This window comes from Trichoplusia ni, chromosome 1, assembly GCF_003590095.1.
Source record: "Trichoplusia ni isolate ovarian cell line Hi5 chromosome 1, tn1, whole genome shotgun sequence".
Classification (NCBI taxonomy): domain Eukaryota; kingdom Metazoa; phylum Arthropoda; class Insecta; order Lepidoptera; family Noctuidae; genus Trichoplusia; species Trichoplusia ni.
Window position 1 is genome coordinate 42,899 of NC_039478.1, and position 26,730 is coordinate 69,628.

General features: G+C 35.5%; 1 protein-coding gene across 1 annotated transcript; it reads right to left on the reverse strand.

The window, feature by feature from the left end:
• Positions 1–615: 615 nt before the first annotated feature.
• Positions 616–26,687, reverse strand: LOC113498566 (gamma-aminobutyric acid receptor subunit beta-like). Its single transcript, XM_026878660.1, has 10 exons — positions 25,782–26,687; positions 8,899–8,999; positions 7,830–7,897; positions 5,533–5,759; positions 5,379–5,461; positions 4,862–4,999; positions 4,334–4,618; positions 3,949–4,130; positions 3,722–3,874; positions 616–3,511 (listed from the first exon to the last, which is right to left on the reverse strand). Exons 1-10 carry the CDS (start codon positions 25,868–25,870, stop codon positions 3,347–3,349), a joined length of 1,491 nt encoding a protein of 496 aa, XP_026734461.1. The 5' UTR covers positions 25,871–26,687; the 3' UTR covers positions 616–3,346.
• Positions 26,688–26,730: the final 43 nt, after the last annotated feature.

Consider the following 26,730-nt stretch of genomic DNA (forward strand, 5'->3'; position numbering starts at 1 on the left):
TCAGCGTGGACATTACCTAACAATCGTACCAAATTAAATTGAATTTATAAAATTAGCAACGGATATATTTGTGTCGGTTTGGCTAATCCACATTATTGATAACATCTTTGATTACGTGTGCTTTTTGCAGGCCCGATACTTCAATATGTTGCGAAATGATATCAATTATTATTCCTCTATCAATTAGTACGCAAGGTACGACGCTATTGCATGTATCATAACAATGCCGTATGTGCAAGTGACGGCTTGTGATCGTTGTTGCTTACAATAATCTAATTATCCATATTAGTTTAGAATATATCCTTTGAAACAGCCTTTGTCGCTTACGGATGTCATACTTGTGTCTCTACTTGTAGTACCTATCGCTTGAACACTAACAGTCACTTGCCTGCACTGTTCCTAACATCTTGACGCAGAAGTCTCCATAATATCAATAGTAATAGTAATTACGAGTGCAACGAAAATATTTCATCGTGTTTTAGTTATACGAGATAAGGTAGTTGCTATATGGGACACGTAATATTTATATATATATATGTGTATATATATTGATACCATATACGTATAATAATAAATAATAATCTTAATTTTTCTAAATTGATTTTACTCCCACAGTATAATTTGTTTAATTATGCTAGATTTTATTTAAATGTGATTTAGAATTTGGTTTCGCGATTGAGGTTTGCAGGCAAGGCGCGCTTTGAGCCCAAACTTTGTACCGAGCTCTCGTGGAATTCATGTCAACAGTTGTGAATCGAGTGCAGCGCGCATCGCTTTACACGAATCTTAGCAATAAGTTAAGGCCGAAGTCCAGTAGCGGGCCGCGAGCCGGAACGCCGCGCGCGCCTCGCCCGCGCCCCCGTTCGCTAAGCTACGCTACTTACTTACTAACTAGGTGCAATATAATGCGAATTTCACATCTTATATAATTATTTATTTTTTTCTTAATCATGTACATTTAATCCATAATTCATTTTGAAGTTTGACTAATAGTTAATCATTAAAGATACACTTATCAATTTTGGCTGATTGTAACTACTAATTTAAAGTAACATACTTACATATAATAAATTTATATTAAAAAAAAATGCTAGTTTCATAACAAAATCTTTCAAAGGTTAAATATATGATAAAAGATACATACGTCACATTTTATACACGGTATCTGGAAACTGAAGACATTTACAATCAAGTGAACTAATAGATGGCTGTCGTTTTCATTATAGCAGTAAGTTTAAGGAACTGAAAGGATACTGACTCAGTCTTTATACAATTGTTAGGATTAATTGTATTACTAAATGGATTTTAATATAATTTTAAACAAAAACAATCTTTTTCAAACGATACAATTTATAAACGCTAGTCTTAATGCACAGTCTGAGATGTAGATAAAAATAGGAGGCAAATGATAATTACTTCAAAATATAATTAACCTAACCTATTTATTACAATTCCTAAAGAAAACAACTATTTGCACTCCCTTAAATATTTATAAATAGTGTCTTTGAAAAACGTTGAGCAAATTCAGAAATAAATAATTAGGGATATTTCTAATAAGAAATGGCTTGTAGCACAAATCTTAAAATACTCCAAAATGATATAAGTAGACATCTAAAAATGGAGTCACAACAAGGAAGTATCGTATATTGGAACACGACTAGGTGTTCTCAATCAAACTGGAACGTGTAAACAATATCAATCAATATTTCTACAAGCTTTTTAAATACAAAAACAGCGAAGAAATATTTCCCTTTTAATATTATTAAGTTAAGTTTCCCTAAGTTTATGTATAATTCAATTAATTGTGTGATCAAAACTTAGAATAGTCACAGCTCTAGTAACGGCACGCTACGAACTCTCTTCATTGCCTTTTCATCATAATATCATTCATCCACTTATCGATTATTGTACATACTAAGTATAATTTAAGACGTACATTAGGTTAACGGTATTATTGACCTTTCACCCGCGTATTGTAATGACTAGCATTAACAGGTAAGTCTGATCGATTTCCATATCTGTAAGCTGCTATGCGTACATCCAGACCAAGAAGTAAAACCCAAGTTACAAAGGACCAATCTTATTCGACTCGGACAGATCTCATACATTACATTCACTGATACTTGTAAATTTTTAACTACGTACGTAGAAAAGGTGTTCCGTGCACTAGATTTAATTTGAAGTGTATTACCGGTGTATACATGTTAAATTGAACCAAATAACATTTTTTTAAAAAACTAGAGCAATTGTGTATGTGTATCCTAATTGTATAAATATAATATTATTATGTATAATTATTTACATTACTTTTCTTTGCCTTATTTAGACCCATGATTGTTACTGTTTCAAGTCCTTTTAGAATTCCATCGTTCGATCAGAGTTTAAGTTATAAAATTGAAAGGATTGTGTCAGAGGGAGCCAGTGGTATTCGTCAGAAGTGATTAAGTGGATATCACTGCAGGAAGAGGCACTACAGTATAGGGGACTATGTTTCTAAAATATCTGCATCTAAATAAATAATCTATTCTTATGAATGATCATGAACCTTACTAGACTTTATTCTTATTGATCTGCCTTTGTATTTATATTTTTTTTATGTTTATTCGCTAATGGGGTATATGTTTTGTCTCATAATTCACTAAAATGGTTATTTAATTTATTAATAATCCTTTTTTTTCTACGAAGTCCAGTATTAGAAATATGATTATGCGATCTATTAGTTACTGATTTTTGGCTGTAAATATTACATAGCTAATCGTTCTAAGGGCACAGTTGGCCAGTATTCAAATACATGCCTCTTGAATTAAATAAATGTTATGTCAGTGTAACGGGTGTTATTCATTAAAATTCTAGAATATTTGCTATTTATTTTATCGACTACAGAAGTAAAGACAGCCATCGTTTGAAGTTAGCAGAAAAAGTGCTAATAACTTCTACTGCAACGTTTGCTCTGTAAAGAAACTTGCATAAACTTGTCGAGTTCAAAAAAGGGAAATAACTTCGTGTTATAATCAACTGTGTAGAGTCTTGATGTACATCTACCTACATGAATATTGATAAATATTATTGAAGATATAACATTTTGTCTCTTAGACAGATTGACTTACATTTGAACTTTATATTATCTCTATTTTCTAAGAGAATTCAATATTACCAGTGCCAATATACACGACACATATCTATTATAATTATAGTGATTGTTACTGTTATTTTAATTAGAATATAGAACGCTAATAGATAACCGAGCGTTTCTAGGATTAAAAAGCACTTTACCGAAACTTGATGGATGGTAGTCGTTGAGCACCCTAAGATTGAACAAGTGCCGGTTTACTTTACTGAAGAGAACTTAGTTTTCCTCGCCTAGTAGTACCAGATCGTCAGCCACGACGTCAGATACGTGGAGATATATGATCCAGTACATGAGATTAAAGCAAACGAAGCAGACGGGGAACACGATGCGCGAGTACTTGTCGATGTCCGAAGGAGTCGTGCCGAGCAGTTTGTTGATACCCTGGAAACATCGGTCATGTTCATACCGATGAATAAAACAATTTCACTCGTTCCATTCATCATTAATTAAAATTTCGCTTAGGCTACAATCGCATGGCAGTTTTGGAAAATATATGCTAGTCAATTCACACCTAAAATTCGCAATTGCATAGCGACAATCAAGTACTGGAACAATCGCTTTAGAAGAGATAACCTATAGTATAATAAGTACCTTGGAAGCATGAATCAGATGTGGTGGAGGTCCAGCTTCCTCATCAGCGGGCGGAGCAGGTCCAGGGGCGGGGCCACGTGCACCGTTGATAGTGTTCTCTAAGGTACCACCCTTAGAATAAGCTTTGGGGTCGTGAACTTTGAATCGAACCTCCTGGACAAAATACTTTATTATTTACTGAACTAATACATAAAATAAACCGTTAATTTACTTGTCAAAATATTTACCGATGATCGGCTTGGTGGCGGTGGCCTGGTCAAAGTGCTAGTCCTCGGTGGGGGTAATGGTTCAGATGTTCCAGGTGGACCATCTATTTGCATTTTCTTTTCAGCAGCCATTTTCTGAACCGCAGTAAATCTTTGTTTCCTCATCTGTATCCTTTTAGCCATATAGCCAACAGTCGCATATTCTGCAACCAAGTTCCTAGGTTTAATAGAACTTCACATAGATGTTAAGAACATTATCGCCGAGCAAAATTAACATGAACGGCGCAGCAAAACTGGAAAATGAAAACCGCAGCAAGAAACGGTCAAATAAATGTGGGTTTTATTTTGATAGATATTAAGCTTTAATTAACTCTTATTTTATTTATTATCCTTCCTGATATGTTACCTAGAAGACTGGCGAAGACCATCACGAAGCATGTTCCCAGGTAGACGTCAATGGACTTGACGTATGATATCTTGGGCAGAGCGGCGTTCGTGGAGGACATAAGCGTCGTCATCGTCAATACAGTGGTGACACCAAGTGACACCCTAGCAGGTGTTGCGTTTCGGTTCAACCAAAATGATACCCATGATATGATAACAATCAAACCAGATGGAATATATATCTGAATTAAATAGTATCCCATCGAACGCACAAATTGAATTTCACATGCCAATCGCGAGTAGTTTCCTGTAAAAGAAAATCTATTATAATCTCCAATAACCTAGTACGAGTATCGGTGATGGTCAAATATATTAAAGTCGAAGTCAAAGCTCGATTTTACTTTACCAGGTCAACAAAGGAAAGTCATTGATGGAAATGTTCTGGCTTAAGCGAATACATGCGGGTTCTCCGATAGTTGAAGTAAACAAGAAGCGTTATTTTAAGGGCGGTATTGGATAAATTGCTGAATGTTGCATCGGTGCTGTGTACCTGTCGTAAGAGAAATCTCCATGGCTCGCTGCCGGTGGCCCAGCACCTTGAATTGCGGCAGAGACACTTCGCTCGACACGCCCACAGAGTTGGGCCCCTCGTTCCACTTGTATCGGATGTCCCGCATGGTGTAGCCGACTGTACCATGCAGAGATATGGAACGATAAAATAAGCACCCATCGCACTGGGGTTTTCAAACTGTCGTACAGGTGAATGAATTTAAGTCTACCGTTCTACCGAGGGTGAGAAGTGTTACAAGTAACTGCGGCAACGGCGTCAGAAACGAGTATGTGACAGACGTAATATAAATTCTCAAGCATTTTTAATTTTAAGTTAGACTTTAACTACCGAATATGAAAGCTTCACAAGTCTGCAGCTCAAGTTATAATACATAGTAATTATTACTTTAAATACGTCAATTGTTTCATAAAGCAAAAGACGTGAAATTTAGTTAAAGGGCTTTCATTTTTGTCATAAATATTGTAAGCCAAAATAATTTATGTAATAAAAAACTCACAGCTTTCGATTTCAATGTTGCATAATTGACGGTCCATAGGAAAATACTGCAAATCCATCGGACAAGAAGCGGTGATAGTCAGTCTGCAAAAGAGTTTTAGGTTACAATGCAAATCTTAACGTGTCAGAATATGATCTCCGCAATCCGTACTTGCCTTATACTCCTAGTAATAGATCCAGAATGATGAATGCGAATGAATTCGTTGCTTGTAGTAGCTATGTGGAAATAAGACTGTTTCTCGTTGACAAAAAAGGTGTCGGGTACCCATATGTTTCTAATAAATTCCGAGCCGACAGAGAGTGTCTCCACACCCGTTCGTTTTTTATAAGCAAGCCTGGGGTCTGTCCAAAACTGTCTGAAGTAGAAATCCAGGGTGAAATCCTGTAACATTTTCCATTGTTGTAGGAAATAATAGCGATACTTGATTGACTTACAGTAGCACAACAATGGATGTAATCCGGCAATCGAGTTCGTTTGGAAGGCTGATGCCGCCCGCTTAAAGTGCGAACTTGATATAATGAATGCAACGCAACGAAACGTTATCGCCGAGGCACATTCATTGTCTGCGCGAATCGGATGTTGGAAAATATCAGCGAGCAAACTTGGACAGAATAACTAACGATAGGGTTCATTTAAAATACGTTAAGTATTACTTGTACAGCTGCAAATTAATTATGCCTTGATCTTGTGATATATAGTAGCAGTAAATATTAAAACTACGTCCCTACCATAAGTAGAATTACAGCTAACAAATTATTTTGGATATTCGGATTGCAGTTTAATATTATACTAGTCCAAGTTTGCGATGCCAATATTTATATTTTATTGTATTAACAATGTACAAGTAATTTGGTAATACATTAAATCATAATTAGTAAGTTACATTAATGTTTATTTATTTTTAAATTGATTGGTAATCGATTTTGTGATCTCATTTAGAACTCACAGCTTTTTTCACAGCCTCCTGGGTTTTTCTGACAAATGATTCCAAAAAGTCACAATCTTTGACATAAAACTTAAAAAAAGTAGACCCCTAAAACAGAAACGCGAAAAAAGCTAGTGATATTAATTATTTATTGTATATTTAATTAATATATTTTTAATTTTAGACTTAAGGAGTACACGCAAAAGTATATAAACAAAACTTATTCTAATATTATTTTAGTAATCATGGAGTTGTTATTTCGGTAACTTAGTATAAAAAATATAATACAACAGAAGCTTGCCGTAAAATAGTGAATGAATAACATTTATACCGTTACGTGTACTCCACACTAATTATGTAATATTCTATGTCTAGCATCCGGATAGGGTCACGTCCTGAAGTGACTTTAAGAGTCCCTTGATTTGGTTTCCACTAGGGGTCATACACCCTGGTCTTAGTCTCACATCTATACTTTGGAACCGTTATCAAGGGTATTTCGGCGACTCGGCGTAGAAAAACTTATGTACGGCCCAAAAAAGATCAACTTCATTTTATTTATATAGAACGGGCGTGAATATCGGACTGTACAATGAGACTGGTTACCTTTTCCGAAATCCTATCAGACCCCGTCTAATTAATTACCGAAGGATCCATTATTTTGATATCAGGGTGTAATTTTGCCCTAAAAGACAACAAGAGAAACAGCAAGAGTTCCGAGTATTATTAATTGTGAATCGGAACGCACTGGACAACGTTACAAACATTAAATACATTCATAGCAAGACAACTAAAGTAAGAAATTTAAGGCGAGTGGCGAATCGGAGGTGTTCGATGCTATTTTGAGAGACAATAGTAAGAAACCCACAGACACAACAAATACCTACTCAAAAACATAAAAAGCTTTAAACAAAAACAACAATGGCGCAATTTTACGACAGTGTCTTGCTTGGAGAGTTGCTTAATGGCAGAGTACAATTTAGTATGTCTTTTGAAGACACACCCGGACGGGCACAGCGCTACTTTTAACCGATACTCTTGAGTTCGAGGCACATACAAGCGGTTGTTTGTGATTAAGTGACCAAGTATAGCGTGCGCCGCCGTCCGGGTGGTCGGCTCCATAACGCCGGCATGCTCGCAGCCTCGTGTCTGGGGCTGCTCGGTCGCAGCGGCGCAGCGCGCGGCCGGAGCGACCGAGACAAGCGTGAGCTGACAGTGGCGAGTACCATGAGCACTTCGGAGACGGAGCTGATAGAGAGCACATACATGGTGACGCCCACCTCCACTGGCGGACCTGCAATCAAGCCCAATCGTGAGTCGCGCGCGCGTCGCGCCGTGAAAACCAAACCAGAGGACGGTGACGTGACGGCCCGGGTCCCTCGATCGAACGTGGATACCGACGCGATTTAATAACGCCCTTACAAATATGTTCTTCGTTCGATCGGGGGCTGCTATCCTAAATGCTATTTGTGTCATTTCTTGTTCTAAAATGACAATCTACGTAAAAGGAGTTTTGCAGCATTAAATACCATTTTCACTTCAGATAAGGAGCTGATGGAGAGCACGTACATGGTGACCCCAACATCCACTGGCGGTCCTGAAATAGTATATCGATAAAATTACCTGCGGCTAACCTGACATTTTATTAATTTTGCCTTTATCAAAACACTATATGCAATTGTGTCACGTTGCACGACAACATTGTTAACGTTTGAAGTGCACGTTTCGAGTTCCACTTGATTTAGTCACCATGATCAATTGAATGCGATCAAATTGATGTCGACGTGCTCCACAACGTCCTTAATCATTGTCCAGTGACTGTGACCTAGTATTTCGTGTACCTACTACAGTCATTAATCCAATATATGATCCTGAATCCTGAGCAGACTCCATTTTGATTTAATCTTCGCTTAGCCATCACAAAGCACATTCCACCACCTGTTTTACGTATCTCTAAGAATATCTAAGAAGGACATTAAAAATATATTCGGCATATGTTCTAAAAATATGAAAGAAATCAATATTATGCTTCTGTACTCTTTCGAAATCAGCTGATCAACTATGGCTCTTTAATTATTAACCATAATTTTGTTTTCATTATATACTTAAAAACTGCCAGTTGAATTTATTTATAATAGTTTCATTTTGATCGAATAGCTCCAATATTTTGAGAGGCAATTTCAACTATTCGTAGTTCAAAGAGTTGGTGTTAACTCCCTATGTAAACGTTAAACATAATTTACTCAAAGCGCAAAATCCCTCTCTACAATATAAAATATCATTAGCATGACAGATGTACAAAAAAAAATAGTACCTTGTGTAATTAACTTTACATTTGATTATCAGCTAAAATATATTTTTTTTTTCTTGAATATTACTTATTTAATTATTTCTATGTACAGGATTTTATGTAAAAAAAATATTTATAATAGAATAATTGTATTAAAATTAAGCATAACTTAATGTTACTAAAACATTAAATATATGAAACAATATTGTTTACGTTGGCAAAATGAAGCCCTTTCTTAAACCGCAAAGCTGAGAGGAAGAGAGTAGTGATAGAATCACAGAATATAAAGAAAACCCAAGTGTACAAACCTCCATAATTCGGCCTCACTCGCTTGTCGTAGCTTACACTTAGCGAATCCAAAATGGCTGAGATATTGACGTCACCAAACATCCCTCCTCCGCCCGCTCCACTGAAAAGCAAATCACGAAATATATCCAAATATTTAGTTTATTACTGAGATTGTAAGATCATCTACTGCGAGTCATTAAATATCCATTACAACTCTACAACGTAATGAATATTAGGATAAAGCTGTAGAATGACTTGCGCAAATACTTTCGATGGACGTATTGCTAATCTATCTTTAGAGCAAGTTAAAAATGATATGGTTTATAAAATAAAGACTAAAAATTAGCAGGTAATCTAGATATTGCATACTATTCGATATAATTGCACTGATTATAAGAATACTTTTCAATGGTAAAATTGCAGTTCCATAAAACATTAAATACGAGTTCACTGTCTGAGGTTTCGTGTTATCCTCCACCACAACACACCAGTCCGACAAGGAAGGACTCCTAAATCGAGACTTAGCATGTAGACGTTCAAAGACATTCACGATAAATTACTATTAAACATGGTTCAATGAACTGTGTAGGTAAAGTTTGTTTTCTTTAAGATATCTACATAAAAAGTTTTCAAGTCTTTTAACGCGAAAACTATCTGGTTTAAAAACTTGTTTGTAAAGGTATATTCTTTATAAGAGTTGCTATTCTATAGCTGTCTATTCATAAAACTAGGCATGTGTAAGTGTCGTTCCCGCAACAAGGCTTAAAATGAAAGTCGTACTAATTAACGCCGACGAGACGACTTCACATTGCGAGTTCCTGTACTGCCGTAACTAGTTAGTTCGCGGTCAGCGGCGAGCCACTTGCTACATTGGTTTTACTTATTTTTGTTTCGAAACATTTTGCATTGACCAACAATATTGTGTAACAGAGGATACCAATCAAAACTCGAAAATTCTTTAATTATTTACTGACTCTTAGTATTTAACTTCGACTTTCGAAAAGTTTAACGAACTCTCAAAATAATCCTTGAAATATTTCAATCAACACGCTGAAGACTTACTGTTACTTTTAAAACTACTTATGAAAACGTGTTCTTTTTCTCCGCGTGGGTAAAATGTAATTATAACGTTAAATAGGTGAGTATAGTTGTTTGCAGCGACAGTTTTTATCGAGTCGCTTGCCCCGACAATGGGACAGATAACGGGCGCATGGCACTTGTCACCATAGATGCGCTGTTTACCTCGTGGTTGTTATTGTGTGGCAGTTCTTATGTAACTCCACTGGATACGCTATGATTATGATAGTTTTCAAATTGATTATAACACTATTTTATAAATACGCGGCATTAATCACCATCAATGTACTCGTAACTAATCACTATCATCCCGTAAATATCAGCTCCTGAATATAGAACTTTCCCAATTGCTGCCATGAATAATTTCCCAGAGTTAATATGATAATCGCAGCGCTTAGCAAGAGATTACGGCTGCCACTATTTGAAGCTAGATTGACGCGGTGACAATCGGCCCGTGAAGTCGTAGTCACATTTTAATTGCATATTATGATACATTGAACAAACCGTTGATTGTTATTTCACATTTCATAATACACGTGTTATTTTCACACTACATAAAAATGACATATAAAAATAGATCAAAATATATGAAGACATCACTCGATTTTCTAATGATTTGATAGAGCAGCTCAATTATTAAAAACCTTACTGATAAATCGTCTGAGCAGTAAATTGTTTTAATAATGATTGGGCGGCACATATCTACAGCTATCTGGCGGCGGGAGGAAGGGAGCCCGCAGTGGTCAACTTCCTATAACTGTGAGCTTGGCCGATGGCGCGGCCCGAACCTTGCCAAATTCGCCTCCGCTTACATAACAAAACATGTTATTTGAAATTAAATTCCCCAGCCGACATCGATAGGCTAATGTTTGTGAATATGCAAAATCAATTTACAGTATTGCAGAGCGACGTGAATATTTCAAAATATAATACGATTGATGTGCTTTTTCTTTTCTGTATTGACGACGTGAAAAATAAAAGCGTATTTTTACAGCAGTCCACATTTATCTACGGAGAGGTGATTGGTAAATATATTATGATTTGCATATGGTATTCTTTGTGATAATATATTGGTTATGTAGGCTAGTATGTTTAATACTATACTGGAGAATGCATGACGTAGAAACAATTAACGAATATTCTAGGTCACTTAGTGAGTTAGTTATTTAAGCTATATTAAAATTCCTAACGACCTGCAATTTAGGTCATGTTATAGATCAGACTGATATACTTAATTTATGAACGAAAAAAGAACTAATGTTCATATATGTTAAATTATTGCGTCTTAGGCACTGTAACTTTGTTTATTTATAATGATTTCTTATGAAGCTTATTTTGAGATGTTGGGAACTATCAAATATTCATGTAAAACCTGCGGGCTTTAGCTGTATTACTAAGAATCTTGGTGAATAAAGCACTTTAATGGGTTCCAAGTTCCCAGTAAATCAGGCATTAATAAAATCAATACAGTATTAAAGTGAAGACTGCGTATTAAAGAGGCTTTCAGTGTACTTATAATATGCAGTGTTGAGGGAAAGTATTTTATAGGAGTAATCCTTTGTTGCTAATAGTCTTTTGTTTCCTAAGAGTTACCGTCGATAACGGAAAATGTAAATATTTAAATGTAATTTTTCAGTTAAGAGCCTCATATTTGTTTCCTTGGCTTTTGGTGTGAAGTATATTTTTTATTACATTTTTGCTGCACTGCCCCAGACTCCTGCCAAGTAAGAGTTGCTTAACAAAAGCATTGTATAAAGTATGGCGTAATTTAAAGAACTCTTTAAACTATGACAATTATCTTAAATCAAACGAAAGATAACACGACTTTATTTTTGTTACGTTAAACCTATAAACGACATAGTTATGTATCATTTACAAACCTGACAGTCACAAGGTACTTAATCAATTTGATCAATATTATTTAAATAACAATGGAACCTTTTAACTTGGCGCAATTATTCATAAATTACTTTGTTGATTATTTTATAATTATCGTATTAATGCTCCCGAAACATGTCGATGCGATTGCAAAATAATATTATTCAGGGCATGAAATACGCTATGGTAATTAAAATGTTGAAACACAAATCAGATTAACACATTAAACAAAATAATGAAAACTTTATGACATAATAATTATTTAAATGTTTTCATAACAGTGTTCGTTTAATATTTTATAGATGTTCTGTGTTTTGGTGATATGGGGAAGGGTACAATAGTGAATTGTCTTAATTCGAACAGCCTTAAGCACGTACTTACAAGAAGAGCTCACACGTTCAACTCAACTGAGTTACTGTTGCACCTACAAAAACAGATTAACGTCTGTTTCACTGCTAGCTTTGGCACTAACTTGCACTCTGACCTAGTTTGAACTTAATACAGTTAAGTTTGTGTCAATTTAACATGAATTAAGATCTAACGCTGCTTGTGTTACGATTATGACAATTAGTAAAGATTCTTACATTTCCATTAGCATATTATCTTGTAAAATGAACCTTTTAATTTAAAAGGATTTGTTACTTTGTGATATAAAGATACCTGCATAAAGTTGAGGAACAAAAAATAATAACGTTCCAATTTCCCCTTGTTTTTGAAACCATTATTTCCAAAAGTCGTATCTTGTAAAGCAAAAGCGGCCCTCGATCACTTCGTTATCGTATCAGAGCTCTCGCCTTCAATCTCGTTTTAAGAGTCAATATTTCATGTCATTAGAAGAAAAAAGCTTTACTTGAGTACAAGGGTTAATCGCGAGGCAAAGGAAGAGGCTCTCGATACAGGCACCCTCACTGAGTGGGCTATTCTGAACGCTCGACGCTGCTGCTCCCAGCCGCCTCTTGACAAACGTCTGCTCAATTTCTTTGAACACATTTCTGTACTTTTGTACCTATTTTTTTATGATGAGGGCCATTCTTGTGGTCTTTATTTTGTAACCTAAATCACCTCACTCAATAACTTGTATAAGTATTGGTACGAGTAATATATAATTGTAATAAATGTTTTTATGTACAGGTGCATTTTACTCGAGACCTACACAACGATAAGCTAATGTGATTTCTTTGATATAAAATTGCACTTTCTTGTAAAAAGGTTCTATAATATGATTAATGTGTTGACTTTGCAGAAACTCTGTCCATTTCCGAATAATGTACTTTTCCTCGAAATAAAAACAGCCAGTTTAAAGTAGTCGGTAAGGTTTCTTGGTAAAACGGCTTTTTATTATGTGTTTCTAAGTATCGACTACTTTTGTTCAATTTTATTTTGTTCTGTTATCGAGAAATAAATTTTCAACTTTACAATAATTATACTTTAAACTGTAGGTAATGCGTTAAGGCGAAGCTGGCGCAAAATTTTTATATCGCTTCTCTCCATGCATGGTGATAAGCAAATGCTATGAATGAGTGTATTCTGATTATTCAGACACCACATATATCTCCTTAAAAATTACTTGAAAAAATAAAAAAATGTTTAAAGAACTAAGTTCTCTAATCCTGTTATCACAATTATCTGTAATAATTATAATAAATTTGACGAGAGGAATAGAACCACGATAGAACGCTGATCTCTCAAATCTAAAAACTTGTTCAATGGCATACTAACTAAACAATAAATAAAGTTATCAACTGTCATAAGCAAATAATTTAGCTCTTAAATGTCTGATCTGTCATTAAAAAATTTTGAATTCTATAAGCGCAACACAATTGAATCTGCAAATTCGGCTACGAGTGCAATCTCGACCAACTCTGAAATACAACTAACTGTTGTTCCCTTAGACAATTATCTATTCTATTCAATTCTATTATTGCTGTCCCGTCCAGTCTAAATTAATTTGCTACAAAGTTAGAACTTTGGTCGTTGTTTACAGTGAAGCTTAAACTATCAGAAATATCAAATGAATAGCATTATGTAGTAATAAATACGTCATAGCATTTACCTGAAATAGTCGCACAAAGCAGAAACTTTAGAGTTTCCACGAAAGCGTATAATGGGATACTCGGAACCTATGTACGAGCGGAATTGAAAAATATATTATCCATTTTCCGTTAACTTATTGGAGTCTGCTGAAGTGGAAACCAGTAGGTGACGCTGAGAATGTGTCACCGCTTGCAACTCGGCAATCTTGATACCTTATATTTCACACTTACATGCGAATCTATATCGAGTCGCCTCGCTCGCTATTTGATCTTCTGATTACCACATAGCGAAGCAAATGCAATATCTGCAGCGGATACACCTATCGCGTATTGCCTTTAAAATATTTTTATTCATATTTTATTGCAGAAATACTTTTGATATGTGAGTTTATTATAAGTCAGCAGATATCGTAACTATTTATAAATTTGACCCATGAAATAAAACTTATTATTATTACTTACTAATAAAAAAATGAAGGTACATGAATAAATCACTCATGTCTTTACAATATACTATCTTCATAAGTCTTTTTCCTTCCAGTTTTATACTCTTACATGATTTCCTAATATAGAATATTTCAATTTTTTTGAACTTTATGACATAAAATGTACTCGAAAAGTGCAATGACGTATTTCATGTATCGTTTACTTAACAAAAACTTCACAGCAAAAAAAATGGGTTTTAGCGTATAGCAACACAAGATCTATAATTCCATATCTACGTTATTACATAAACAAGAAATATGTTTTTGTGAAAGAACTCCTTTCTTACTTCCTACATAAGGCTAATAACACAGCGTAAAAATTAGCCGAGCTGACGCCCTCGTGACATTTGTAAGATTAAAGGGGGGGCGGGGCCCTCGACATCTAATCAAGAAAGTGCATCGCAGCGCATAAACCAAGTACCTGTTGTGACATGCTCATTTATCTATCTTATACATTTGTAACAATGACACTTTTTCACAGAGCGTTTCGTTCAATGCCGTTTATATTTACATTATACGTATTGTAATTTTTTTATATTAAATTATGTATGTTTAAAAGAAAATGTAGCATTTTAGCATTTGTATAGGTGAAATATTGCTAATATTTATAAGAGTAATCTGTAGTAATTTATTTTTAAAGAGTCGCTTATGGAATTTCGTTGCTGGTTCTCCTCAATACGAATGACATATTGGAACCGTGCACATAGTCATTATTGTATCGTTTTAAAACGGAATTGAAATAAAAACATTTTTAATTTGCTTTCGAACGAAGCAGGTTTGATATTTAAACATTTATTCAATTTAAGGTCAGCATACATTTGCTATCATCGCCTTTTATAAAATCGTGTTACTCAAAATGGACACATAGTTAAAGGTAACGAAGGCGAGTGAGCGAAAGCTACCGAATCGGATGCCTCGGTGCGAACAGGCGGCTTAATGGAAGGACTTCGTTCGCTATCGTCAAAGTTCGGGCTTTCTCGGCAGATCGGAGGGAAATAGAGCGCGCGCTCAATCTGGATACACAGCCTGCCCAGTTTTATTTTCGTTTTCAACTAAGCGAACGCGTATTCTGCAAAGGCATCAATGCTTTGCAATGCGCTGCTTCACAAACTGAGGATTGTTCATTCCGAAACGACGATTAGCAATTGAAAGATTTTCTTTTTTATTCTTAGATTTAAGAATGTAGGTATGTTAAATCAAAGAAACACTGATATGGCAGCATACGCCTACGATCTTAAACATCAATGCGGAATGGTGAATGTATACACATAACATTTACCAGGATCGAATCTACAATACGGAGTAAAAGGCATGCGTTCAATGCAAGGAGCAAAAAAGAATGGGAACACCTAAAAGATTTTATAAAAGACCCTCTGAACTTTTTTTCATCCGCGCTTCAAATAAAACTAAAAAATTCTGACGACCTTTTACCAGTGACGTTGCATGCAGTGAACAATTTTCGTCAGTTTAACTTGACAAGCAAGATAGGCACTGAAGTGTTGGAACGTCATATCAAATAGAGATCTTTGTTTGCAGCCAAGCCGCCGTAAAATAGTTACGTCTCGGAAATTCCTGCCGCGCTTTAAATAATAAAACAGAATTTACATTTGTATTTCACATTTACATTTCGGGAATCTCTGATCGCTACCTACTATTTGAAATATCAAATGTTAAGCCTCATGTTAATGCAAAGCTTTCAATGCTCTATATTACAGATTATAAATATCGCGGTATTTAAAAACACGGCCTACATATTTCAAAACAGGCATGCATTCCAGGAGAAAATCCGTTAAAAGGTTTCGAAAAAATTAAAAATGCTTTTAATCCCAATGCATATGAAACGTTTTATTCAAATACCACAGTAATGCACTGTGAATAAAGATTATCGATGTGCTTAAAAGGCCCGCGTGATTCTGCAAAAATATTCGCTGATGCATTGAAATTCACCATCCCACCCTTTGTAAGGAATACCATGTGTGACGATGGCGATAGGATCAAACGTAAGCCGTACGTACACAATACAAAACCGATCGTGAGATTTTCTCATATGTAACTGTAAACTGTCCAGAGAAAGGAACATAAGATATATTTTTAAAATGAAAGATAAGCGAAAGAGACTTTTATACTAGGAGAGGACCATTTCAGTTAATAAGCAAAGAAGTTAATGAGAAACCTCTTACAACCGGAATTATTCAAAACAACGACCTTGCACGTACATTTTTGATTTCATAAATACAATACTACAGTATTAACACTTCTTCCTTATAACCAACAAGACAAGAGAAACTATCACAAGATTGCTACGACGTAGCACAGAGAAGATTTAATATTAAACAGTGAAAGACACAATATCTACGGCTTCAAACGCGTATTCTTTGAACTTCAAATAGCTTTGAAGTATCTAATACTAGGTCTTCGCCTTTTGTATATCGTTGAATACAATGCTACGTCAATACAATAGGTACCAGTATTTTATATTTGTTTGTACCTAGCCCATCTTCTTTCGCCTTAAATATCTCAGATTGCATCACTTATTTATTGATTGCAGTCATGTTCTGGTTATATCATTAGACTACTCCAAAAGTTCTGAATTTTTCCGGAAGCACCAGACATGGAACCTTAATGTTTTTTTCATTGAATTCGGTCTGGAAATGATTATTTTTTCGCTTCTTAGGTTTCCTTAACCTACCTAGCTAGTCAAACATAAACTTGTAAACATAAATAACTACTCTATTAGCCTCTTTCTCTATTAATTTGTTATTCCTTTATGAATAAATAACAGTAATAGCGGTGTCCGAATACACTTAGCGTGTCAAAGAAAAACACAAAGCGACAGTAATTTAACGCTTATTGTTAGGTAAAACAAAGAGAATATGACATCTTGCATTTCTTTGTCTTATTATTCTTGGAATTTTTATTCACTATCGTATGAGCTAAAGTATTCATTATTTCTTTTACAGACTTCATTCTGCGAAATCTGTAAATCTCTAATCAACCGATACGGAGTTTTCTGAATTATTTATTTATACTTTTCTTAATGCAACCTTATATAGCAGGATCAAATAAATGTGTTGTTATATTTTATCGCTTCACGGTTCATCTTCAACAAATGAGTACAAAATACATCATTAGTGAATTGAAGCACATCCCGGATAAGGATAAAATGAAGCTTATAAGAGAGACTTCAATAAATAAATCATTACATCAAAGTGGGCCAATTTATATAACGATGAGCTAATTGGAATGAATTACGCAGAAATAATGTTTTTCGCTTTCCATACTCTCTTTTATAATATTTTCGCGGCTGTACATATTTGTCACGGAGACAGCTCAGATCCGTGGTTATAAAAATCTGTCACACACTCTCGTATATCCGACTTTCACGTCAAACTCTGTCCGGCTTCGAAAAAAAATGGTTTATTATTTCCTACGGCATGTTTTAAAATAATATTTGAGTACTATAACGATTTTTATTACTATTAAAGTGAAATTTTGTTACGATGAAAGATATGCTAGGAAAAGCTTTGATATCATAAATTGAGAAAAACATTTTCTTTAGGTTTTCACCTGATTTACGCAATTTCCAACAACATTATAAATGTTAAAGTTAAAACAAAAAGACATTCGAATCATGGTATAAAAAATCCATCTAGGTCATTGCTAGGCTAATTTCCAGATTAAAGCATTCAAATAACTTAAAATCTAACTGTACTAAACATAGAATCTAGAGCTCTGGGAAATAAAGCCACCATAACAACATGCACAAAAGATTAGATACTCTTTCAAGCGAGCTAAACCGAGTTAAGTCGAGAGCCTTTTGTGTTCTGGAGAGCTTGGTAAACCGTCGAACGCAGCTATCATATGCACGTAGGTACAGTTGTGCATATGAAAGTCGTACCATACCCGGATTTTCTACTTTATAATGTTTTAAGAACCCGAATGAAAGTGAGAGAAAACTTTAAAAATCGAGTCGCAAAAGCTTTAATATTTTTACGGTACATTTAAACACAGTGTTTTATCTAGACTTTTAAACTGCATTTTCGGAAGTCGAATTTTCTCCTCTTAATTGACGATGCTTTGTAAAGTTCTGTTCAATGAAATGGACATGTCATGACTATACCATTGTACCTGACAATTACGGTTTGTAAAGCGTGGGAGCGACGCAAAGTGGTCACGACATTATTCCGATCACAACAATCACTGTCTCCACCCCAGCGGTCGAAGTTACCCGCTGAAGTTAATGAGCTATTATTAAATATGATGGTAACGTGTTCATAAGCATTATAATAATGATGTTAACGCCTAGTTTAATCATTAATGATACGTTATTGGTAAAAGTACCTATGTGGGAATGAAGATTTGAAAGTGTCAATTGTCCTGATGATGGAAAACGAAATATGAAGGCTACAAACAAACCATAACGTGCTTGGCGTCCTTTTTCAAGTATAGTCAATAAATTTTACTGCCTGAAAATTACCTTTTATCGCTTCTAATAAAGCTTTTGTGTATTTTAAAGTGCGCATTTACACACATTCAACGGTAAACAACTGTTTTCAACTGTTTGGATTAATACAAAGCTAGACGTAAGAGAGGTGTTTGCGAGCGTGAATATCGTCCCTGCATCTCTATGAACGGACCGGTTCTATTGATACAGCAAAACGACAAAATTAGACCACCGCAGTACTGGAAATAGGGCGATCACGTAACAGTGGCTATTTTCTTTCAAATGTTACCGTTTCGCAAGTTCATTGCCTTTTACAGTTGCGGATATTTTGCTACCGATATTAAATAAATTGTAGCAAAATATTTCACGTTAAAGCTTACAGGTTCCAATTGGCTTTTCGAGTATTATACTTAGGGGACTTGGCAGTCGCAAATTGAATGAAAGATTACACAGATACCTGTATACCTTTATGAGTTCTATGGTACCTTAATGAAGACGACGAATTGAAAAGGCGGAAAATAAATTCTTCTGATGACCGACGAGTAAAAATGTTCGTTTCGAGATATCTATACAGAACAAGTCAGGTACATTGTTTCCGGTAGCTATAACTAACATCCTTATTTCTATCAACTTTATTACTTCTGTTACTAAGGGTGAATATCTTATGTAGGTAATAATTGTTTGTAACAAATACTATTTCCTAAACTCTTATTTTTTAATAATGACCATAAAGGTCAATAGTCAAATAGCGTGTGAAAATGTTTGATACCTAATAACTATAATAACGAGTTGAATTTTGAATGATGAGGTTAACCTCCTTTGTAATTACAAGAAAATTCGAACTACAGTAGGAATAACAAATCAAATTTACTTTTTCTTTCATGTCTAGAGGAACTTAAATCAAAATTGTTTGTCAAGCCGGTTATTATTGAGGCTAGGACGGTAACTGTGAGTGGATTGCCTAGCCTAGTCTATATTGCATAATAATCGTTCAAATTTTAGAGGTCTCGTGGGCTGACCAGTCTGCGCTGCCAGTGTCGCTGGCGGAGGAAACGGCTCCTACGGGACATCTCTGAACAAACTCAGTCTCATAACGTATATTTTAAGCTAATTATTGGCATCCGGTATTGAGAGCAATATGCTTAAAAGTAAATTTGCTATCGTTTCCCTAGGCGTTTGACAACTAAGAATAAAAAATGTGTACCTATTATATCACATTTTCTCGACAGTTTAACATATAAGCTTCTAAGTTTAGTTGGATGTTGAGCCCGCACACTTTTACAGGAAAACACAAATCATTACCTGCTTACCGTATCATAACCGTCATCATAACCATCTTGTGTTACCATACTAAATGAAGTATTCAGTGACTAGCTAATAATGGTAATTTTTGCATCTCTACCTACAGGGCCGTTGAATCAGTCAAATTAGACTTGGCCAGACTTAGACTTTCGGGCCCATACTTTACTGCAGTTAATTATCTGGCCTGTTGGTTTAGTGGTTAGCGGCCCTGACTGATATAGGTCGTAAGTTCGCTTCCTGGGCAAATGTTTCTCAAATTATCATTTATATATTAAGTATGATTTTAATCAGTTGATTAGTGCTCATAAAACGAGCTTCGTATAAGACTAAATGGCGTTGTGTTAAACTTGTGGAATGTTATTATAATAATTTCGTTATAAGTTTAATTCACGAGGCAGGAACTTATTTTTCAGTAGTTTATTTTCAAAGAAGCGAACCAAGCGAAGTTCAGACGCTAACATTGAAAAAGTTGTAGATGCGGCAAGCGAGCGACCACAGACATGGCTTGTGATCGAAGTGACGGAACTTCTGTAAAGCGATCTTTCTTTGTCTATTACGGCTGTCGGCTTTAAAGTTACTTTTGGTTACGGCCATTATAATTTTAAAGCTGCAACCAATGGTAGACCTTTTATCATATTTGAGTTAATTGTGGGAATACCGAATTCCAGAATTATTTTCATTAAAATATTTCGTTGGATAAAATGTAATCTATAGAATGGAAGTAAAAATGTTGTTATTAATTAAAGTTATTAATATTATATCGAAAAGGTATTTAATACTTCGTGCTTGTATTTTAACCGTAACTAATACATCAAACGTGCCCTCTGCTATGTGAAACTGTTTCAGCGTTAAGTCTCTAAAAGCCGCGCCGGTCACCTGCAAACAACAATTTCGATTGTGTCTACAACCCGAGGCTTAAAGTGTTAAATGTTATACATCGCCCAAAATACAACAGTCTAATCTAAAAATATCTGGACCAGAATATCTAAAGTGACCATACCGCAGACGAAAACGTACGGGTTGAACATTTCAGAAATATCTTCGACTGGTGGGGTCGGTAAAAATATCACCGACAAAATCTCGCTCACAGGTAATCAATAAGTGGCAGTTATAGCAAAACAGTTTCGGCGACCAGTAGCGCAGTCTAGACAAGCGCTGTACTATTTTAGAAAGGGCTCAGACCACTTGACAGATTTTAAAATCTGACCTTGTTGGGTCTATCAATACGAATTTAAAAAGCTACAGTCGATTTCAATCTTACTTATTCACAGTAAAACCATTTTTCTCAAAGTAAAGCTCTACTTGATCCAGTTATGATTGATTTTGAAGTACAGACAAATAAAAACAAATTTATTTTGTATTATTTCTGGTTTCGAGGAATAAACTGAATAGCTTTTGTCTACTGAAGACCGTTGCCCTTGAGAACAAGCACTTCAGATAAATCATACCTAATGTTAAGAGCGATTTGTATTTCAAGTGGTAGTAAGTAATATAGGTAAGTAAAAAGTGTTTATGGAAAATAGGCAGTTTGATTTTTACTAAGTTAAATATTCATTGTTAATGAAGAAAACATCGCCTAAACATAATTGCCTCTTGTTGCTAATCGTAAGAGATTTAAGAGTTTTATCTTATTGAGTCATGTAGCAATTAAAGATGTAAATTTACACATTGCTATTAATTTTTCGATTTGATGTTAGTTATAACATAGCTTTAGGCTAATAAGGCAAAGAAAGCAATGCACAAGAATATCTCTTTAAATTTATCAAGCCTTGAGTGTAAATGACAGACCGAAACCTACTAAGTGTAAGAAATCATACATGTCAAGAATTAATATTCATAATGTTTCAGTTGGTCATGTGTTTATAATAAGAACTAATTAATTACATCATGACCAGCTTTATTTTATAATATAATTAAGTGTTCTTTATTTATGCCAGTTCCACACGACATTTCGTGTGGATTTGGCATAATAAATCAGAAAACAGTAACAGTCTACATGCCGTTCTTCAAGGCTATAAAATAATAGAAAATAGCACGCGTTATGAAATGTTCATATTGCTTTCTATCAACCTCAGGAACGACTCCATGTTCAGTGAGTAAGCCCCGAAAATATTTAATATAAGAAGATTAGGCGACGTTGGGTTATAATACAAGTTTTAAACAACAAACTTTACATTCTAAGCTAACTTACTTAGTGTACATATGCCTAGGTATTGGGAAATGACTGTTTTGTATTATTTTATAGCTTTATTAAGCAAGACACAAAAAATCGGTAGGTTGAGAAGAACATATAATGTAGAGATCATCCTATTGGATGATCATGAAAGCAGACATGAAAATGACAAATAGCAGGAAAAGCATCTGTTACTATGTACTTTGTACGGAACAGGTCCTTCGACACTATCGATCAAGAAGAGACTACTAGACTAATAGGAACGGTTCCAGCATCCTTAATGCTGAGTTGAGTTGAATAAGGACCGCGTAACCCTGACGAGATTTTTTGAAAAGTCTCTCTAATTTTTTTTTTTATGATGTATTTTTTTACCCATAGAGACATATGTAAAGTGATATTGAAAAAATGTCTCCTTGGAAGAATAACAAGTAGAGACCCCTTAGCACTGCAAAGTGAACCGTGTGAAATATGATAAGTAGTTTTTAATGAAACATTTGAAGCGACATTGTCACTACTTTGTAACTAAGGGCTATAGTTTAAACATTCGAATCCGAAAGATCTTTAATTAAAAAAAAACTTGCATAAAAAAAACAAAACCAGCTTTGTGATTCCTTATTTGCTTTGGAATCAAAGTACGCGAAAAGACAATTCAAATAAATCTGAGGTCGGTGGTCATTAAGCGGATCTCTTATGATTACCGTCTTACTCCAGCATCAGATCAGCTCTATTGCATTATCACGCAAATTAAATATGTTGTCAAAAGATCAACCGGGAAATAGATCAAATTCAACTTGCGAGATTTGCTGACAGACAGAGAACGGGTCAGGTGAAATGAAATAAAGGCTTTTTAAGCCAAGCTTAATTGAAAATCATATAAACAAGTTCACTAGGCTGAATTTCGTGCAGTAAGTGGGCCATCTTACGAGAAGATTCATGGAACCTATGCTCAGAAATTTAAAAATGGTCTAAGTATAAAAATTGAATTTTCGGGCAACAGCATTTTTCAGTCTGGAACACAGGGATGTCGTGATCAAATGTTTTTATGATTAGCATGAATTTGTCTCGATGATAAATTCAAATGAGTGAGAAGATGACCGATAACTAATTAAATAAAATATTCAAAAATGTCTTTAAATTTCCTTAGATATCTGACTTTGCTCTACTAGAGTCTAATAAATAACAAGCGTAGATAGGAACGCATATTTCTAACCTCAATTTTTTTGTTTTGATTTCTCTCATAAAGTATCAAAGCTTTGAAATGTAAAAAGAGGGAATAGAATAGTTCAAATATTGGGCAAGCCCATTATCTTCAACCTGTACGTATGCACTGTAACGTAGCACATTCTGTTGACTGATTTAACACTTAAAATGACTTAAGATAAGTAACAATATGTTGCAATTCTTTTTTGTGCTCAACGAAGTCATATTACATTTTATTATTATTTCTGGAGTAATCATTACACATAGTAAGTGAAATATAAATAAAATAAGATATCGGGACACAAAAGTAGATATCAAAGATTATATTTTTAAATAATTATGCCAAAAACTGGTCAAGTGAGGGGACTGCAAGTGCAGAATGTACAAAAAACGTTAAAAACTAAAGATTTGAAGTTCCGAAGCCATTTTTTGAATTTTTGACACAGTGGTAACATAAATATGAACATTTCAAGTGTCTATCTCTTTCACAGGTAATAGAGATAGACACTTGAAATATGATATAGTCTGCTGCTGACAAACGGACAGGTAGCGGAGCCTTTGCAAGCGGAAATAGAACCTAAACAAACAACTCAACAGTTTTGAATACAGGAATAAATAGTGCCATATTTTATATGATTATCCTAGCGGCATTAGTCCGAAGATCAGATACTGCCCACCCCGACGTCTATGGACAATCTTTCGTTATACAACGCCAAAAAAAATGAGTATGACGTCTTACTGCTAATAAGTACAAAGAGAATAAAACCAAAGCCAACGAAACCGAAAACTGTAGAATGCCCAAGATTACAACCTTTGTGTACAGATACACCAGTTAAAACACCGACGTTTAGCAAGAATCAGCTCAAAGCAAAACTAGAACTAGCGCTCGTGAATAATCGATGCGTAGCAGATATATTACATTACACACACAGGTAAATAGCACAGTAAATCAAGTTCAATAGCACTGTAACCGTGAAATAGATTTGTGTCGAGAGGCATAATTCCAGGAACCCGGTGCTCTTGAAAACAATGCAGCAGACTCGAAGCGTTAGCTAGCTATCCTATTCTAACCAATTGCGTTTATTCCTCTCTGCTTTTACTTTCATCAGCGGATAGTGAAAGTTTATAATATTCTAGAGCGAAAAGCTTTACGTTATGTGCATCGTTTTCCCATTCATTCAATGAATCCTTTGTCAGAGTTGAAATAGCCCAGGGAGAGTTCATAGAATGTTTGTACGAGTTCCCTTTTGTAGAAAGATAGTGAAAGTCAAAAATATACGAAACATAAATATTGCGGTTGCTCTTAACATTGAAATATTGTTGTGTCTGTAATTTGCGAAAACATACATAATATTTACATTTAAGCCGAAAATTAAATAAACAGGAACTGTTAATACCGAAATAAATACGGCAGGTATTTAAACCCCCGCATCTGTAAAATGAAACGCAATAATCATTGGGGCTGTCGGTCAAAGTTCAAACTGTTGATGTGACATTTAATATAAATAGCAGGAAGGTGAATCAATTTCAGTTTTTGTGAAATAAATACTGCTTCCGAATCTGCTATCCCATATTTGGGTATAAAGCTTCCGCAGACCAAAAAATTACCTGTCTCTCTCACTTCTAAAGTTTACTGTCCTTGTCTTTTACTTCCATTGCGCTCAATTACTTTTTTAGATATTTAGTTTTTACTATTATGTATTCAATCACATCGGCTTAGCAATTAAACTAACTCTTAGAAAACGATAAATTAGCGAACTCCTCTTTTAAAAAATGACTAGAAGATAAGATAAATCAGCGTAACGACGAAAAATCGTTTACAGTGGGCCTAATGGCGGTCCCAATTTCTTCGATATTGTTCTCATGAGTTTCGTGCCAACGTCTGATGTATTCCGTTGATAAAATCTCAAACTTGGGCGTTTAAGTCATGCTAGAGATTCTTTCACAACTTTAATAAGGTTGTATACTAAATACTGTAAATAAAATGCGTCGGGGTTAATTTGTAAAGCAATAAAATTAAATTAGATTTAGGTGAGCTCAGACATTGTTATTTTTTGGCTGAATTTTATTATAATAAACGAACAACTAAGCTCTGGGAGCCTTGAACCCCAACCCTTTTCCTTATTAGCTTATTTGCGAGGGATTATCATGAAGGCCTTGTTATAAACAAATCAGGCGCGCGTCGAGCAATGTGAACTCTCGGCTTTAAGAGATTTACACGCACGCTATGGCTTCCCAAATGCGTGCAAGGCGCGCGGAGCCGAAGAGCGTGACGCGCGGCGGCGGGACCTGCAGCGGCGGGGATACTCACGCGGCGTGGTCGGCATGGGGCAGCCAGGCGATCGCGAGCGACAGCACGAGAGCGAGGCTGTGCACGCCGCGCGGACGGCTCGTATGCATGTTTTGCGCGTCCGCGTGCGCCCTTGCGGACGCTGGCTGCCGGCGGCCGCGTATCAGCCTGCCGGCGGACTGACGTGTTCTCCGAGCCCCTCCGGCAGCGAGGGCCCGCGCCTGCGCCCCAGCGTCTATCGACCGCGGCCCGGCCGCCTCCTTCCGCTCGCAACGACTACGTTCAGATCCTCACTGGGAGCCTTATTGAGCGACAAACGCTCTAAACGCTCTATCTTGACGCCCGGCACGACACGACTTTACGCCACCGCTCATGTTTTATTAACACCTCTATATTTTCAATTTCACTTCTTAATTTAAAATTCCATAAAAGGGAATCGATTTTAGTAATATAATTGTTGCTAACCTGCTAACATTATAACAATCCATAAATTTTTCGTTTACTTCAAAGTCACCAAATCGAAAATATACAACGCAAATAAATGGAAGGAAGCATTAAAAAAATATGCCCAATTAAGCAGTTTAAAATAATGCACATGTCACTTTACTTGATTTTTCCGCTTCTTTCCAAAGAAGGCAAAATTGTCTCACTAGCAATATGAAAGCAAATGTTATTAATACTTACGATACCAGATACAATAAAAGTAGAATATGAAAGAAACCTAGTAAATTTCCTTTTCCTTGCGTGTCTAATTGTCTATTGAGGGAGTTGTAGCGTAAATTCATTCAAAATGCAGGTAATTTAGCGAGCTCATTGTGTTTGATTGTTACTATTGTGGCAAGGAACATTCATCGCAGTCGGAGACGGTTCCCGCTGCGCCGCCGGGTCGCGCCGCGCTGTGCCGCGCGCCTCGGTCGCTGTCGCATGCCGCCGCACCAACGCTGCACACTGGGGCAAGCTATATGGAAGC